General features: G+C 35.4%; 1 protein-coding gene across 1 annotated transcript in view; it reads right to left on the reverse strand.

The window, feature by feature from the left end:
• The window catches only part of EPHA4 (EPH receptor A4), a 182,043-nt gene that overhangs the window by 14,812 nt on the left and 147,889 nt on the right, over window positions 1-19,342 (reverse strand). Inside the window, exons 10-13 of the mRNA XM_058188074.1 lie at window positions 16,449-16,510; window positions 15,438-15,647; window positions 8,761-8,910; window positions 1,832-2,025 (exon numbers count right to left, since the gene is read on the reverse strand). Coding sequence (XP_058044057.1) covers window positions 1,832-2,025; window positions 8,761-8,910; window positions 15,438-15,647; window positions 16,449-16,510 — 616 coding nt within the window. The remainder of the gene's footprint in view (window positions 1-1,831; window positions 2,026-8,760; window positions 8,911-15,437; window positions 15,648-16,448; window positions 16,511-19,342) is intronic.

Raw genomic sequence — 19,342 nt, forward strand, 5'->3', positions numbered from 1 at the left:
TTAGCATCGCCTGTGCATAAGTTTAGTTCACGTTACATAAGTGAAACTAAATGACGCTATAGTGCGACCGCAAACAAAAGAGCCTCATCCCAGAATAGCTTGTGCATCTCCCCCCACACCACCCAGCTGTAACAGACAAGCAGAGCTGGTAGCCGCCGCCCCCAAACCCAATCCATGATGTGCAAGAGGCATGCGCAGATGACGATACATGGCGCATTACTGTGGAACTGGTGAACAGTTAGAAAATTTTACTACTAACAGAGATACAAAAGTGGACAATAGGTATAAAAAGGTTGACTACCCCTGGTCTACTCTATTCAGAATACTACTCATGATTTGAAATTAATGTTTTTCCCAGCCTTACTTGAAGAGCTATGCATAGGTTTGAGCTTGGAACAGCTGCATGAAAGAAGATCTCATGCTCTGCTATCAAAGTAAAAGTACGATTCATGAGTTGGGAACTGGAGGAGGTAGGGATTGTAGGGTTGGGAAAGCCTTCTGCCAACTTCCTTCTGTGAAATTCAACTTCATGTATGTTTCTAACACAAACCCCAACTTACAATGATACATGAATAGAGCAAATTGCAAATTATCCCAGCTGCATCCAAGGGAGCCTACTACTTTTTTTTGCTTGGCAGAAAGAAAAGGTCACCTATTCAAATTGCTCCATTAAAAAGTATTTAAATGAAAAATTAACAGCAGAATTCTAAATTTTAGTCTTCTAGAGTTATCAATTTTCATAGAAAAGCCTTCTCAGACAAGCCAGTTGCCCCCAATTTGGTTCCCATCAGATATGTTTGTGTGTAAGTTTCATTACCAGCAAGCCAGTTCAACCAAAAACTATGTTGGCTGAGGATGAGTTTGTAGTATTACATATCAGACTACTTGATGTTAGAAAAAGGTAAACAAATGCTTTTAATTGTAAGAATTGTCACCAATGACCATTTCTACTGATGGTTTTGGCTGGCTTCTTTTCACCCACTGCTTTGGACTCTTTTACATGACCTTCCCTTCAGCAGGGGTAAAATGTACTTAACTTCATTACCGGATTGGGAATGTGAGTGCGCGCATGCTCACAAGCGCCCCTTCTATGCATGCACAGAGGGTCAAAAACAGGACATGATGATGTCCCAGTGGGTGGGCGGAACCTCCTGCCGCTGGCCCTACTGCCTCACGTGACCCAGATAGATCCAGCCACATTTCACCACTGCCCTTCAGGCAAGTTGTTTAAGGTAACTGTGACTTTCATCTGGGATGTGTGAATAACTATGCATTCCATTCTGCTTTCTGTATTTTCCATTCCACTGAAAGTATTACAGATTATTCTGTGCATGCACGTTTGTGTTGGCTGCAACCAGGAACCTTTCTATACAGAGAATACACCCATCTATTAGATACTTTCTGGAATAATAATTTTTTTAAAAGTTCAGCTGGGCAAAGCAGCTACTTAGATTTACCTTGACATAATGATTAGAATGACTAGCACATATGTGCGAGGGGAACCTCTACCTTTATCTTTTAATGATTAGATTCCTGCCAGGACCTTGTATCCATGAAAGAACCATCGGAACAGGATCATAATTAAAATGCACATACAAAAGTTATTTTAGTACTGTGGAGATGTAAATGGTAAATATATAGAGTAAGGTTATTTTGGTAAGTATATCTACTATTAAGTATATCTTCTATTTTATAGTGGTAAAATATAAGTAGCCTAGTCAGAACTATGAAACATAATTCAGTTTAGCACAACTGTTGAGCTGAATTACAGTTGGCTGTCACTACCAATACTTTCCTTCATCTATTGCTGTTAGAAAAAAATACAACTGACCTGGAGTTTTCTGAGCCTGTCCTCTTCAAGCTATTGGGATTGCGGATGAGTTTGTCTAACATGTTGACAATCTGTCCAAATTTAGGTCTGTCACTACGTTCTTTCTGCCAGCAATCCAGCATCAACTGATGTAGAGCGATGGGGCAGTCCATTGGGGGCGGAAGCCGATAGCCTTCTTCAATGGCTTTAATAACCTAAGAAACATAGGATAACAATATTTTAGGAGACATTTTAATACAGAGAAGATAAAACAGAGCAAGTTTCATTCAGTTTTGGTATCAATCAAAAAATATCTTTATACTGTATAAAAAACCCCTCAATACATTTTTTATTTAGCCACTTGTAGTGTTAAAATAATGGAGAGTAATGTCATATGAAATGTACAGATACTAAACATAGGCCAAATACACACCTTAAAATTGCAATTAGAGGAAAAAGCATTAGATAATGGTATTATGCCAGAATACTTTTAAAAAGTTGTTTGATTGTAATAGAGATTTAACTGTTGTGTTCCATGCTGCCCAGAGTTACATATTTATAAAATGGGTGGCTATATAAATTTGGCAAGTAAGACAAATATTGTTTCAACTACCAAAAGGTAAAATAAAGGACATGTGTAACTACATTCTAGTTACCTTGGTATTGTTATTGGGGAAAATATCTATTAAACAATCTATTTGTGAAAATGTATACATCTTGATAGTATACCATACATCTTGATAGGATCTACCTATTAAGAATTCATATATGACTATTATTTCTGATTGTTATGGGGGAGGTTAGGATTTGATGAGAATTGCAGGAGTTAACTGAGTTTGGAGGGAAAATATTTAGCATATGCTTGTTTTATTTTTAACTATACCTTGTGTTTGTTCCGGGAAGTTGGGGGAGGGGAGGGGTTTTGAAGGGAGGAGAGGGGAAAGAGGGGAGGGGAAGGAAGCTTTTTGTAAAACTTTTTCAATAAAAAAAAGAAGTCATATATGACTTAATATGATCTAAACATGGCCATAACCATGAAAAAGAGGTGAACATAATTTAACTGGACTTGCATAAAATTCTAGTAAACAAAATAGTACAATGAGAATAAACTATACGACTATTAGGTCCAGAGATGACTGAAGCATTCTACTCAAGCGCTATTTGTACACCAAGGCAGGATGTCAAATGATGTATTTAGGACTCCGTTCTAGCCCCAATATCATTCAACATATTTATAAATGTCTTGGTAAAACTTAGAAAATATGATTGTCTGATTTATCATCCAATTTGTGGATGATATAAAAATTGGGGACCAGCATCAGGGTTCAGGAGGATATTGACAAGTTAGAATAATGAAAGTAACAAGATGATTTTCTGCAAGAAACAAATATAATATTTCATTTAGGCAAGAAAAATCAAAGAAATGATTGTAAGATGGGCAAGACCATACTGGACAGAATTACAGCATCAAGATCAAAAGAAGCCATTGTTCTTCTCTATTCAGTTATGGTTAGAATATAAAGAGAATAAGTGGTCCAATCATTTTAGGAAGGAGATTGATGAATGGAAGCATTTCTAGAGGTCAGTGTCCAAGATGATACGGGACTAGGAAAAAAAGTTATGAAACTCATTGGAATCATTTTTTATGTTTACCCCAGAAAGAATGTGCAATGCATGACAGCTATATTCAAATATCCGAAGGGCAGACATGTAGAATAGGGGGCAGAAGCACTCTAGAGGACAAAACATTAAACAATGGACTTAACTTACAAGGAAATTCATTATTTCTGGGTATCAGAAATAATTTCCAAATAGTCAGACTTTTCAACAATAGAACAATCCTGATGAAATGTGGACTTTTATTTGCTAAAATGTTGTATTAGAGGCTGGTGGCCATCTGCTTAGGATACCATAATTGAGAATTTGATGAGATACTCTCCAAAGTTTTTTTTTTAATCATCCTCATATTCTATGATTCTATCCTGTCATATAATTTTTCTTCTAAGTCTCTCCCGCCCCTTCGCCAAAAAGGCAATGGAAATGTATTTTATAGCTATTATAATTTTTCTGTATTAAACGTTTTGTTGCTCCAGGGATCATTGATCTTCTGGCTGCCAGTGAAACCCAGAAGAGATCAGCATATAACCATATAATTCCAGGAACCAGACTATAGTTCAGCTGTTGTATAATGGTTTGCATCAGTCTCACTGTTATTAACACCTGGCTCTTTTTAACTCACCCAAATCTGTATGTCATGAAGTGCAGGAGTGGTGTAATTGCTCACTACCCTGTACCCCAAAAGGCCAGCTGCAAATTATCCTATTGTGGAGTGTGTAATGTTATATGTGTGCAGTGATGAATTATGGCAATATGATCCATATTGGGATATGGATTGGGAGCGGGAGGCACCGTTTATCGGTGGTCCTCCTCCTACCTCTCTGACCAGTCGCAGACGGTGTTGACAGGGGGGCAGAGGTCGACCGCGAGGCACCTTACTTGTGGGTGCCGCAGGGGTCGATTCTCTCGCCTCTCCTGTTCAACATCTATATGAAGCCATTGGGTGAGATCATCAGTGGCTTCGGGGTGAGATATCAGCAGTACGCTGATGACACTCAGCTGTACTTTTCCACCCCGGGCCACCCCAACGAAGCTGTCAAAGTGCTGTCCCGGTGTTTGAAGGCCGTACAGGTCTGGATGGGGAGGAACAGGCTCAAGCTCAATCCCTCCAAGACGGAGGGGCTGTGGATGCCGGCACCCCAATATAGTCAGCTGCAGCCGCAGCTGGCTGTTGGGGGCGAGTTATTGGCCCCAAGGGAAAGGGTGCGCAACTTGGGTGTTCTCCTGGATGCACGGCTGTCATTTGAAGATCATCTGACGGCCGTCTCCAGGAGAGCTTTTCACCAGGTTCGCCTGGTTCGCCAGTTGCGCCCCTTCCTTGATCGGGATGCCTTATGCACGGTCACTCATGCTCTCGTTACCTCTCGCCTGGATTATTGCAATGCTCTCTACATGGGGCTCCCCTTGAGATGCACTCGGAGGCTTCAGTTGGTCCAGAACGCAGCTGCGTGGGTGATAGAGGGAGTTCCACGTAACTCCCATGTAACACCTCTCCTGCGCAGACTGCACTGGCTACCTGTTGCCTTCCGGGTGCATTTCAAGGTTTTGGTTACCACCTTTAAAGCGCTCCATGGCTAGGGACCTGGGTACCTACAGGACCGCCTGCTGTTACCTCATGCCTCCCACCGTCCCGTACGCTCTCACAGAGAGGGACTTCTCAGGGTGCCGTCAGCCAAACAATGTCGGCTGGCGGCCCCCAGGGGAAGATCCTTCTCTGTGGGGGCTCCTACTCTTTGGGATGGACTTCCCCTGGATTCGTCAAATACCTGACCTTGGACCTTTCGCGAATTGAAAACATATTTGTTTATTCGCGCGGGGCTAGCTTAAACGTTTTTAAACTGTTTAGCTTTTAAATTTTAAATTCTATTTATATTTTAAATTGGGGTTTTTTAGATTTTAATTATTTTAATTTTTCGGCCAATTGTGTAATAAGTGTCTTAATTCAATTTTTAATATTGTATATTGTGTATGTTTTTAGCCTGGCTGTACACTGCCCTGAGTCCTTCGGGAGAAGGGCGGTCTAGAAATTCAATAAACAAACAAACAAATAAATAAATAAATCTCAAACCAGTTTGCATAAAAATCACATAAATTCTTCCATACATGCATCTCATTATCATATTTGCCTATTTGGCAAAGCTACTGAGAATAAACTCATGCATAATCGAGACCCAGTTTCCAACTGCTGGGCATGCCTAGTTCACAATACTTCATGCCATCACAGCTGGCACTAATGGGCACTCTTGCTGGCAATCTTTACAGACTCAAGAAAGATTAATTGGCCACACACATTGATTCACACAACCATACAATTTGTTTCACATGAAGAGTAGTTCAGGCACCATGGCTAGCAATGTTGATTCATACTTCTACATGGCCACTAAACATTAAGAGAAACAGAGAAGAATGTTGTCTTCCAGGTTTCTAGAAACTCCACCCTATTCACGAAAATAAAATTAATAATTTCCCAAGTCTTATTTACATTCAAACAGAAAGAAAAAAGATGGATATTCTCTCATCCCCACTGTCACTAGTAAGCATTTTTTCCATCTAAGTGACAATTTGAATGCTGTGAGGATTTTTTAAATCTTTTTTTAATTCAATTTTTATTATGGTCATGGACCAGCACACAAAAATTTTATAATTTATTAAAATAAAACAAAACCATACAGAACTAAACACCAGGCATAATAATATATTACACTTTAGGGCGAAATCAATGGGTGACCAAAATTTGCCTAATTTTACAGACAAAACTTAGCTATATTAAGGGAAACTGAATCCTACTGATCCAACAATAGTTAACAATAGTAGTTTTTCATAGAAATGATCAGAGTTTCCACATATTTAATCAGATAAGTTTATAAGTCTGTGAGTCATAGACTTACAGGGGGCAATACAACAGGACATGAGCTGTGGTTTCGATGGCCCCTTGTCCAAAGGGACACAATTCTGGTAAAAGGCATCAGAACCGCGCTACTGTTCAATTAATCTTGACATTCTTTTAATTGGACAATATGAACAAAAGGGCAGCACTAAATCTATTTTTATTGTTGATAATTTGATAAGAATTTGTGTTATAAAATGCCTCTGATACATTTTTTCCACATTAAATGTTAGTGACTTTGTTTATTCTGAGTTAAAAGCACAGGATCATCTTGTTCCAATACTGTCTACTCTGAATAGGCCTACTTTCTTAATTCTGCTACTTAAAATCCCTTATCTTCAAAGTATGTGCATGATCTTATACAGTTGTTTTATATTTTATATTACTAAGATAAAATGTGTCCCTTTCTATAGTTCACTTTTGAAGGGTTTTAAAAAGTCATCTGACTAATGTGATAAAACACATTTGTAAACATCAGCAACTTTTAACTTCTATTAATGGGCGAACATCTTAAAATTAATGTACTTCCAATTGATGACCAAAGGGTTCTCTGTTTTATATCTCAGGAGTCAAGGAAGCAAGAAATGTTGAGCTGTTTATAAATCAATCTGATAATGCTTATTTTGTATATCAGTGTTTTCTTCCTTTTAAGATTGTTCTGTCATATTGCAGTTGCATTCAGTCTCATTTAGAAAAACAGTAATTTTATTAACTCCCACTTGGAATGAAGTATTCCAGATGATAAAAAGAACTTACAAAATGTACAAAGGGTCATTGACTAAAGCTCGTTTATTAATATACTACAAGGAGATATCTTCTGTTGTTATTCCTCAAACTTTTCACACAATAAATAATAATAAAAGCATCAATAAAATTGTCAGCTCAAAATAGTTTCAAAATATCAACGGAAAACCTGCTTTATAGATATAATAAAATATTTTCAAATGAAAAAAGTAATACAGAATCAGTATCAGCAATTTCGTCTCCACAGTTTGAAATGCTTTATAAATGGAAACATTTATTTTTTGAAGCAATGCATTCCTCCATTCTTATGGTAAAATTAAAATATGTAAATTGAGTATTTAACTGCCTATATGTGGAGGTCTGTATAATATGTTGCAAAATCTCAAGCAGCCAGATATTTCAAATTTTCTCACTTATTTCTCTGTCTTGTCAACATTTCTCCTTCCTGCACATTTGCTGTAAGGTGTGAGATATTTTTTAAAGGGTAGATGTATGGATGATTCCCTTCCTGACCAACAACAAAGAAGCAAAGCTCATGAGCAATCCTTTCAATCATTCCCTTGATATTTTGCAATTCTCTAATCAATTTCACAAACTTTGGAAAATTTTCTGGAAGTTAAGCACTTCCAGTTAATTTAACTTTTTTTCTGCTTTGGGTAATTTGTAAGAAACTTCTGTTGGTGGTATCCCACAAATAAAAATGGAAATGAATTAGGGTCATAGTCTTTTGATTGCCTTCATCCAATCCAAATTCAATCTTTACAGCAATTATTCTGATATGGATAGCCTTTCATGGCATGAGTCCAGGTTTCTTGCGGGAATATCTCATCCCGCTGAAATTGGCCCATCCCATTGTGCTGGCAGAGGAGTCAACCCGATTATTCTGGTCATTGGGGTCCAGAAGGATGGCCTTCTCTGCTGTTGCACCTGCCCTCTGGAACATCTTACCCTTCAGTATAAGGTTGGCTTCCTGACCTTCAACAGGAGCTTAAAAATCTGGTTCTTCTAGCTAGCTCAGGGCTCCAATGGCAGAACACTGCAGTAGGGTAGAGTGAAGGTGGCTGATTGATTAACAACAGATTCCACCCTCAACCCTATCCTGCCTTTGCTCCCCCCATCTTTAATTCTACCACAGCATTTGGACTGATTTAACTTCATGTTTTTAGAATATTTATATTTATTTTTCATGATTGTAAGTTGCCCAGAGTTACCTTGTGATAAGATGGGTAGCCAATAAATTTTATAAGTGAATGAATGAATGAATGAATGAATAGCAACTATCTGATCAAATATATCTTAGCAAAATTGTATTTATCCCAACATAAAATATGCTCCATTAACTTCAACTATAGACTGGTAAAAAAAACAATCTAGTGCTGTTTCTGGGATCCTAGAAGATTGCCCTATGGGCCACTTAAACTAAAAAAGAAAAATGTCCAAGTGATGTAACATGCTATCAACATCTCAACAGTTCCTAGTCTCTTACAGGACTTCTGGCACCTTTTTTTCCCATTTAGATCTATGCTAATCCCACCTTTCTAATTTTTCATAAACTGCTAAAACCTGGTTCTCTCTCTCTCTCCTTGAAAATAAAATATCACATTACACTGAATAAAATGATTGTGCTATAGTATCACTCATGTTCAATTCCAACTCCAATTTATCACAAAAAGTAGTTCCCATGAAGGTGACAGACACTTACATCTTGATTGGACATATCCCAATAAGGCCTCTCTCCATATGACATCACTTCCCACATGACAATTCCATAGCTCCAGACATCACTAGCCGATGTAAATTTACGATACGCAATTGCTTCTGGTGCAGTCCATCTGATAGGAATCTTACCACCCTACAAATGAATCAACAGAAGCATTTATACAACCGCAAATACTTAAGGTTTGTTTATTCATTTATACATGATTACAATTATATATAATGTTCATAATTACTTATATAAAGAAACAGGACATTAATGAAAAGATAACATTCCCTGTCTCCCCACAACTCCTCCAAAAGACATACTTTTTCTGTAAGCAAAGAAATTTGGAAGCAAGCAGACTTAAGCATGAAAAATTCAATCTCTTCATCAGAAAGAGAAGAAATAGTTTTCTCATCTTTGTTCTTACCTCAAATGGTATTTTAAGTATGAGTTAAGTATATAGGTGAGGAAGATAATATAGGTAGCTGTCAACTTATGATCACAACTGAGCCCAAAATGTCTGTTGCTAAATGAGACATTTGCTAAATTAATTTTGTCCCATTTTTCGACTTTTCTTGCCCCAGTTGTTAAGTGAATCACTGCAGTGGTTAAATTAATGACATGGTTGTTAAGTGAATCTTGCTTCCCCACTTTGCTTGTCAGATGGTCACAAAAGATAATCACATGATCCCAGGACATTGCAACCCTCATAAATTTGAATCAGTTGCTGAGTTTCTGAATTTTGATCACATGACATGGGGATACCGCAACAGAAAAATGGTGAAAAGTCACTTTTTTAGTGACACTATAACTTCAAACGGCTATCAGATCAGATGTTGTAAGTTGAGGACTACCTGCAAACATTTCAGTGGTTGGAGTGGGTTTTCAAGGGTCCTGGTAAGGAAAGGGAAGCCTAAAAGCTTATATTGGGCTTTTAATTATGATCAGGCCTTGCAGATTATAAGGCATATATTTGTTATTTAAACGACACAAACAGTTTTGTTTGCTCCTTTTAAGGAAAATTGTGATTTTATAGAATTCTACTTTTATACTGAGCTCTCTTTTTTATTTATGAAGAGAAGCAAAGATCAAGTGTTGCTGGCAGGGAATCAAAATCATAAAATGGTCTTATGCATTATATTGCAGTAGGGTTTGGGTTTTTGTTTTATTGTTTTGTTATTAGTATTGGTATTATATTACACCATGTATATATATTGTATATGTCTTTGTGTGGGTGTGTACACAAACAAAAATGTATTGATTTCTCTGCTTACAGCTACATTAACACACTGTGTGGTCCAGGCTCTCTGAACCTCAGTTATTTTCTTTCAGACATTTCATTACGAAACTAGGTAATATCACCAGAGCTAGAGTGTTAGTTGTTATCTAGTTTGATAATGAAAGGGCTTCAAGAAAAGCTCAGGGAGGATCAAGGATCCCACAGTTCAACCCTGAGCTACAAATATTCTTCTTTTATGTGTACATTAATTTGCTAAACTCACAAAATACAGTTTCATAAGATTAGCATTTTGTTCCTATCATTTAGATGGTTGCTAGCAGGAGCTCTGGTACTGTAATCTTTCTGGTCTTCTGTTCCTGCCAGGCTTGTTTTATATGAACTTGACTGAGAGACACATTTATCAAGCAACTCAATGGCCTGTTCACAGTCAACAAATCAATTCATGAATACCACTTTGGAATACTTCAGAACATGTATACTGTTCTGAAACCGAATAAAACATGTTGTCATTACAAGTCTAATGCGTGCCTTCTTATCACCAAATGTGGCAAGAATAATGGCTGAAAACAGTACCATTCTTATTACTTGCTTTAGCTTCTCTAGATTAAACATGACCATAAATAATTAAATAACATAAATTTTATTTGCTTAAAAAAAAAGACAGAATCATTTTTCTTTTTTAAAACCTCATCTGGTACAATCCAGGACATGTATTTTTATGAGTAGCATATTTTTATAATATTTTTCATTAAAATTTACAAATGCAAAAAGAAGAATATAAAAAATTAAAAGTAAAAAAAAATTAAAAAACTATTTCTTTTTTCTCCAAATAAGAACTTATGACATTATCAACTTATGACAGAAAATTTATGACATTCTCTGATATTTTAATAGCAATTTTACATTCCATAACTCATCTCTTATCAATGGATAAATTACACAATTTCATCATTCACTCTGAATCAGCAAAAGTCCATTAAGAGCTATAGGAATAACATATATACATGAACACACAAACACACACATGCACACACAATACATACATATATTAATCTTAATGAAATAAGTCTATTTATATTGTTTCTTAAATCTACTTTTAAAAGCTTGATCTTTAATCCGTCAAAATAATGTCCCATGGATATTCTCAATCATCTAGTCATGGTTGTCTCAAAGGTACACCTTTATTTTTTCTCAAAAGGCAACTGGACTTTCTTAGTTTTGGTTTTGGTTTTCCTTTGAAAACCTTTGCTTTTCATCCAAGAAACCCAAGAAAGTCCAGTTGCTTTTTGAGAGAAAAATAAAAAAGCACCATTTGGACATTGTCCCACAAGTTAATTTCTTATCATTTTCTCTTTGTCTCCTGTCAGAAACTCCTTCATTAGGAGTTTAAAATATCTCTGAATCCACAATAAGAAAGCTACCTAAGTCATTCTTCTGATTCATTATTTGTTTGTTCCCTTTTATTATTGTTTTATTATTATTAAAAGTTTAGTCAGTTTCATTTGTAAATCCAGGGTAGCATCATTTTGCATATCATTCTTGTAGGCTGGCATTTTTAGATCCGGTTTCAGATCCACATACAAATTAGCTCAATCTCTATTTTGTGCAGTAAAGTCTGTTTCTTTTCTGTAACCTCTTTTAAATCCAGTATTATAGTAGCAGATAAAGAGAACATTCTGAGCAGATTGTTCTCAAATATCCTTGAGTCTTTCATGATGAAATAATATTGCTCCATATATTTATATAAAATCTACAACAAGATTTCTTACAATTATTTTCAAAATTCTCTGATCTATTTTTGTAAAATTTTATAAACAACTCAATATTCTTTCACGTCCATATGGCCTCTGTTTATAACTTTCCAAAATCAACTAGCCACCCTTTTGCTGTTTATTCAAAAATAAGTTAAAAAATTAAATTATTTTTTATTTTTATTCTTTTACTGTCCTTATCTGTAAAAAATGTATTTAATCAAAGATAAAAGGAAATTCAGTTGTTATAATGTAAATTGGCCTTCTGAAGATTCTTAACATCCAAAAAATCATTAACATGCAACATGCTAAGGTGGTTAAGAAAGGAGTTATATGAACCTAGTATCCATTTAAAAGCATTGAACCATGGTTTAAGTGAGATGTCATTCTCCCAGCTTCCAGAGCTCTAAAACAGTCTTACAGTCTCTTAATGGGAAACTTCTGTATGGAGCATTGGGAGTAACCCAGCCCTTTCCTTATCTATAGAGGAATTCTGAGGAGCCAGTGAATTCACCTTTTCTGTCATGGCATCAGGTCTGTCCTCCACAGAGCTGACTCTGTCATTACTTCCCCATAAATTTGATTTTTATGATTAACACATTAAGTTGTATTATGACTGTTGTCAAAACCAAACCAAGTTTGTTTTATCTAACTTGCTTATAAATCCTGGGATGATTTTCATGATGCCTTATATATCTTGATGAAGGTATCTTTTCTTTTATGTACACTAAGAGCATATGCACCAAGACAAATTCCTTGTGTGTCCAATCACGCTTGGCCAATAAAAAATTCTATTCTATTCTATTCTATTCTATTCTATTCTATTCTATTCTATTCTATTCTATTCTATTCTATTCCTTGCCTTTTAAACAATAAGGAATTATGGCTATATGGGACTGTTATAATCAACACATGAAAAACTGGGATAATGGCCCAAAGCCAATTAAACCGCGGTCTATATTTATCACAAAGCAAGATACAATTGACAAAGAAACTCAGGTCACTATCTAATTTTAATCACAAACTCAAGAATTAAGCCACATGTTAAAATGATATGGGAAGTAAAATACAATGGTATTTCCTGTGCCTGCCACACAAGCAGATTAGAAGAAAACCATTGAAACACTATAAGAACTGAGGGTGAGGTCCTGGCTTAGCTTCTATCCCAAGAAAGTGATGGAAAACATGATTAAACTAGATTTACTGTATTTAAAGAAATTGTAAAAAAATACCTTGCTATCAGAAAGGTGACATTCTGTCTTACCAACCTTTAACATCACTTGCAATTTAAGAACATATGAACACAAGAAGATCTTTACTGGATCAGGTCAAGAGCATATCTAGTCCAATAATCTGTCAAGCACATCAGACAATGAATGGTGCATGAAGGGGATAATTCTCTTCCAGTGCTGCTCCTTAGCAATCTGTTTTTTTTTTAATTCTATAGTAGTTGAGACAAAAAGCCCCCCAATTTTCTAAGCTCTAAGAATGTGTTGTGTCCCTTTTAAAATAATCAAAATTGGTGACCATTTTATCTGATATTACAACTTTAACTATTTGTTGCAATGGCCCTGATTTTCCTCACATTTTTCTTCAGTTAATAAATGAGAGGGAAAAAATTGCTCTCTATATTTCCAAGCTATGTATGATTTTATAAATGTATAAATCATACATAAATGTATTTATGTATAATTTTATAAATCTATAAAAATTAGAGAGCCAGTTTGATCTAATGCTTAAGGCACCAAGTTAGAAACCAGATGACTGTGAATTCTAGTCCCGCTTTAAAGCATGAAAACCAACTGGGTGACTTTGGGCCAATCACTGTCTCTCAGCATAACCCAGGCCATTCCACAGGTTTGGCTGCAGAGAAGAAAGGGGTATTAGGTTCATTGGCTAGCTTGAACTATGTATAAAAATAATTTTAAAAAGGATATAAATTTAAAATATCCTTCCAGAACATTTTTGGAACATAGAAAACTTGTCACATTATGCTGTTACATAGTATTACTTTAATTACTTTAACTAGTCACCATACCAGTTCTTCTAGCCCATAGCCAGGTATTCTGCCTGCATCCTTCTCTCTCCTCTTTTGGTAAATGGGCAGATGTTTACACAAAGCATAGGATTACAGCAACCAATCCCTTTTATTTTTAGAAAATGTTCACAGGGTCTAGAATAATCCTTTAAAGTCTTTTTTTTTTGTTTAATTCACTTAAAATACATGTTATTGTGCTTGGGTATATTTATGTCTAAGTGGTATTTCATTTTAGTATCACCTGTACCAACTCCTGGAATTGAAAACATTCAATGACTGGTGATTGGAACTTCAGTGTTGGCAGCTGCTCATCAAAATGATGAGAAAGACACAAGCACATGAGCTGATTTCTTGCACTCATGGTATTTGATACTTTGGATGGTAGCCAAGTTATAGCTTTCTTTTTCATTTATTATGGTAATTAAAAAAATACTTTTTATCCCTACAACCCATATGGTTAGCTTGGCTTGTATCAGTGGCATTAAAAAAACCCTATAACAATTTGAAATTAATTGTGGTTACTCAACTGTGGTACTTATCCAAACTGTCCTGAATGGTGATATCAAAACAAGACAATGTACTGTGATGCAAATTATATATATATATTGCTGTTCCATTGGAAGGGAAAACACTTCACTATATTTGCATTGCTGAATTGCAAGGAAATTTTCAATCATTTTCTCCTGACCTTCTGTTTGAACACAGCTCTCTAGAAATCTGTCTTGGCTCAAAACGTCACTGCCCTTGTTAGTGGGAAATTACAGGGCTGGACAGCATTAAAATACTCAGAAGGCAGATTGCAATTTTCTCTCCCCTCCCCAGTCTTTTTAATGAACTGCATGTTCATTATAGGGGAAGTCTGAAAATTAAACAGCACAAACTAGATTTTTCTAACAATCTCTGTACTTGGAAAAACAGATGGAGAACTGCTGGCATTTAAAAGCAAAACATCTAACAAAATTATACTTCTTCATGATAAACCTTGCACCACCTTTTATCCTAATGTGTATAAGCTTCAAGGATGTTTATGATCACTAGGATACTGCTGTATAAGCTCTGATTTTTGCCTCATTAGACTTTTTATGCAGTCAACAAAAACTCATGAAGCCACTAAAGTGAGTATTGTTCCACCAGTTGTAAACATACTCATGTTTATGAAAATGTCACTGATTTCCATAAATAAGCAAACAGCACATGAAAACACAAGTTTTTTTTTCTTGACTTACTTACTATAGTTTGAATGCTGCTCAGCTCCAAATGGCTCTGGGCCACTTATATCAAGCAACACAACAATAAAACCAGTAAAATAGAAATATATTCAAAATAATATCAATCACTTCTTAATCATAAAATATGATAATTAAAATCATATAAACTACCAAAACCTATTTAACAGAAGCAGGTCATCTTCATTGTCTCTCAATATTTTCATTAAAGCTGTATTTTCTTCAAGATCCAAAAAACGAGGGATATTATATAAATATTGACCAGGAAAGGAGATTTACAGGTGTCTTTTCAACACATGACTTTAGATAATATCATATATTTTGCAAATATTCATCTAGTATCTTTATTGAGTTAGAAGACATATACAATAGATAGGCAGACAGACAGACAGACAGAGATGGGCAGACAGATTTTGACTTACCCTAGTCGTATAGGCTGCTTCAGGATCATCTTCTAGAACCCGGGACATACCAAAATCAGAAACTTTACAGACCAAGTTGCTGTTAACTAGTATATTTCGAGCAGCTAAATCTCGATGAACATAGCTCATGTCAGACAAATACTTCATTCCAGAACCAATTCCTCGGAGCATTCCTACCAACTGGATTACAGTAAATCTGCCATCATTCTTCTGAAGGGAAGGAATAAGGAAGATAAATAAAAAGAACATATTTGTGATCAATTCTCTTTCCAACTTTTGGGATTTTCCCTGAACCCACCATCAGCATTATTTTTTAAAAGTGAATAAAGACGAGTCTTTATGAGAAGTTGTGCTAATGTCTATACTGACTAAGTAAATTCAAGCAGACATTAGATAACAAATTGATTCTCCCTTAGCTCCCCTAAGCTACTTGAAGGAAAACATAAATATATCATACTAAACATGCTGACTTTGTTGATAACTCACTTAAAAAGTGAGATAATAAGGGTGAACAATTTCTAAAAATCCAGCAGCAAGTATTCAAACTTTACTGGTGAGAAAAGTAATATATTCTACATTTGAGGATTGTATTCCTCCTTGGGACCAAGACCTCCTGTTGCTCAGTTCTTAAGGGGTGATGCATCTTTTAAAAACTCTCATACTGTACTACATTACTTTCTTTCTTGCCATTGAACCCTATAATTAACTGGCAAAATATAATCCTGTGCTTTTTGCACTAGCTTCCTGGGATATGTGGAATGTTCCCATTTTAATTAACCAACAACAACGTGAGACTTTTAATAAGCATTTTAATCAAACCTGCTTCTGAGTAAACATGGATTATTTAGAGCTTATTTTATGGTTCACTTACCCTCCCAGCAAAAGAAATAGGGAAAAATGCCCTAATAAGCATCTCCAAACATAATTCTATTTCATCTTGAAACCCCAATAGATAAACAAAGATATTAAAGTGTTTCTCTCTTTAGGTTTTATTACATGCCAAGTACCTACCCTGAGAAAGGCATCCAAAGAACCATTCTCCATGTACTCTGTTATAATCATGACAGGTTTACCTAAAAGTTAGAGATAAAAAAAAAACAGAGTTCATAGATGCAGACAATTGGGTCAATGGATAGCCTTTTTTTTAAACTTTAAAAAAAAAATACGGAACAACTTCCAACCTATAGAATGAGCCAGAAAACAAATAATGTAAAAGTGTTAGTGAGTTTCAGCCAGAAAATTAGCACTTAAGCTAACTCACTGACAAGGTCTTTAACTACAGTACACATCATAATCTCCAGAGAGTATAAGAATCCATAATTGCTCACTAAAGAGAAATGGAGATGCAGTAATAGACCAAATAGGCCTATTTGCACTTGGAGTAATGTAAAGATAATTGCATCATTTGCTAGACAATTTGTATGTCTGTAGGCATTTGGCTGAAAAAAAAAAATCAAAGTTATGGTTTGAAAGATACAGCCTGTCAACTGTAAGCAAAGATCCAGGTGTGGCATTCAAGACTAATTTTCTATCTCTTTATTTAATTTATGATTTATTTTTAATATTTTAATCTTGCTTCATTCATTTGTTCTATCCTGAAAAGGCATGGCAAATTAGTCATCAGACTCTACTCAAGAAAAGACCAAATTTAATACAAAGCTGAAAACTAACATTGGGTTGTCCATAAGGGATGCCATGCTAACCATTATGTTTTGAATCCATTATTAACATAACAACAGAGTTGGAAGGGACCTTGGAGGCCTTCTAGTCCAACCCCCTGCCCAGGCAGGAAACCCTACACCATCTCAGTCAGATGGTTATCCAACTCCAGCCATTGGTGTATTTATTCATAGTCTATATAAACACTATTTAATTCTTAAAGTGTCTTTTATGCATATTCAGATTTTTTAGAATCATTTGAGGATCCAATTGTGCATACCTATTTTTTTTATAGGTCCATGCTTCTTTGTAGATAGACTTTCTGAAATTAAATGCATTGACCCAGGAGGTACACAAGTATGTTTTACTTTTTAAGACTAAATTTGATTTTAATATTCATGAATAGATCACAAAATGGGATATAATTCAGAGGAAGGAAGGGAGAGAGGGAGGGAGGGAGGGAGGGAAGAGGGAGGGAGGCGAACCCCGGTAGGATCTGCTGAAACATTTGTCTGAAAAAATTGGTACTGAAAAACATTTTCATACTGAAAAACTGCTATAATTATTTCTAGATTAGCATATATTTCACCCAGTATGTTATCTCAGCATGTTGCAATTCTACTATGGTTTCTCTTTAGAAATATTTTTATTAGAAAACAATATATTATAGAACATTAATAAGCTGAAGCTTTTTTATCATTTTCATTTTTAGTGAGGGACACCTGCCTTAATTCCAGTTTCTTTGACATGTGAACATTCACAGCCCTTCACACTTCAGCCATTGCCAAAACGTTCTATTCCTTGATCTTGTTCGAAATTTGTTTATAAGAAACGTTTTTGTATGAATTACAAATCAGGCATCTATGACCCTTAACTATCTTATTTGCACAAGCAATGACTTCTTTTTCACCCCATATGCAGAAATCAAAGACAGGCACATTAGTATGAATTTAGACATTCTGACTAGGAATTCAATTATTTAAAGACAAAGGCTAAGCAAAGTCATTTGTCTTTATGTGTGAACATTCACCTCTCCTCACATTCATCATTGAAAATTGAATCTATTTAGTGCCAGTCTAGGTATATCCGTGACACAGGCTCTTTGCAATATGTCTAAAGTCACCTAACAAATATATTTAAAGGAATTTTAATTAATTTTCTTCAATTAAAAAACATCTTATAAACTTAAAGAAGCATCATTACTTTTCATATGAATATATTAATTAATGGCTCTATTATACCTAAACAGAGGGTAGCTAATACAAGAATAAGGCTGGAGACAAGGATGACATTAAAATATTGCCCAATTATGTTGAGCTTTAATTTCTGCTTCAACATATGATATAACCTGGACATGGGTGGTCTAAAGGAACCCATATTCCTGGTACAGTTTGGTTTCTAGTCTGGCAGTAATTAACTGTCTAATGCAAAATTTGATGAACAACATTCTGAAATTTCAGAACAAGTATGCTCAAAACATAGCTGTCATAGGAGATTTATATATTCACAAAATAGCTACCACATTGGTCATAGCTAATCACATATTTTTCTTTCAAAAGGCAAACATTTCATTGAAACCTCTGTAATGCTTCAGTAACAAATTTCAAATTTGTTTGAATACAAATTTGATACTGATACAAAAAACATAGTAGGCATCAAAGCTAAAGTAGGTATCAAGGGAGGTATTTGAAAGCTCATTTGTGCCTCATAGTATTTTGTTACCTGCTGTATTAAACATGATGATAATCTACTAGTCCTAGATAACCATATAATATCCTTGTAGAATCTCATTTATTTTATTTATTTATTTTGTCACAACATCATATAAAAAGATTATATAGTATATAAACATATATATGAGTAAATGTTAGGAGGTATAAGCATATATATATATATATATAGGAAGAAGAAAAGAAAAACAATAGGACAGGAACGGTAGGCACGTTTGTGCGCTTATGCACGCCCCTTATGGTCCTCTTAGGAATGGGGTGAGGTCAATAGTAGAAAGTTTTTGGTTAAAGCTTTTAGGATTATGGGAAGAGACCACAGAGTCAGGTAAAGTATTCCAAGCACTGATGATTCTGTTACAGAAGTCATATTTTCTGCAATCTAGATTAAAGCGGTTAACATTAAGTTTAAATCTATTGGTTGCCCTTGTATTATTGCAATTAAAGCTGAAGTAGTCTTTGACAGGAAGGACATTACAATAGATGATTCTGTGAGTTAAACTTAGGTCTTGTCGAAGG

This window comes from Ahaetulla prasina, chromosome 6, assembly GCF_028640845.1.
Source record: "Ahaetulla prasina isolate Xishuangbanna chromosome 6, ASM2864084v1, whole genome shotgun sequence".
In the NCBI taxonomy this organism is placed as follows: domain Eukaryota; kingdom Metazoa; phylum Chordata; class Lepidosauria; order Squamata; family Colubridae; genus Ahaetulla; species Ahaetulla prasina.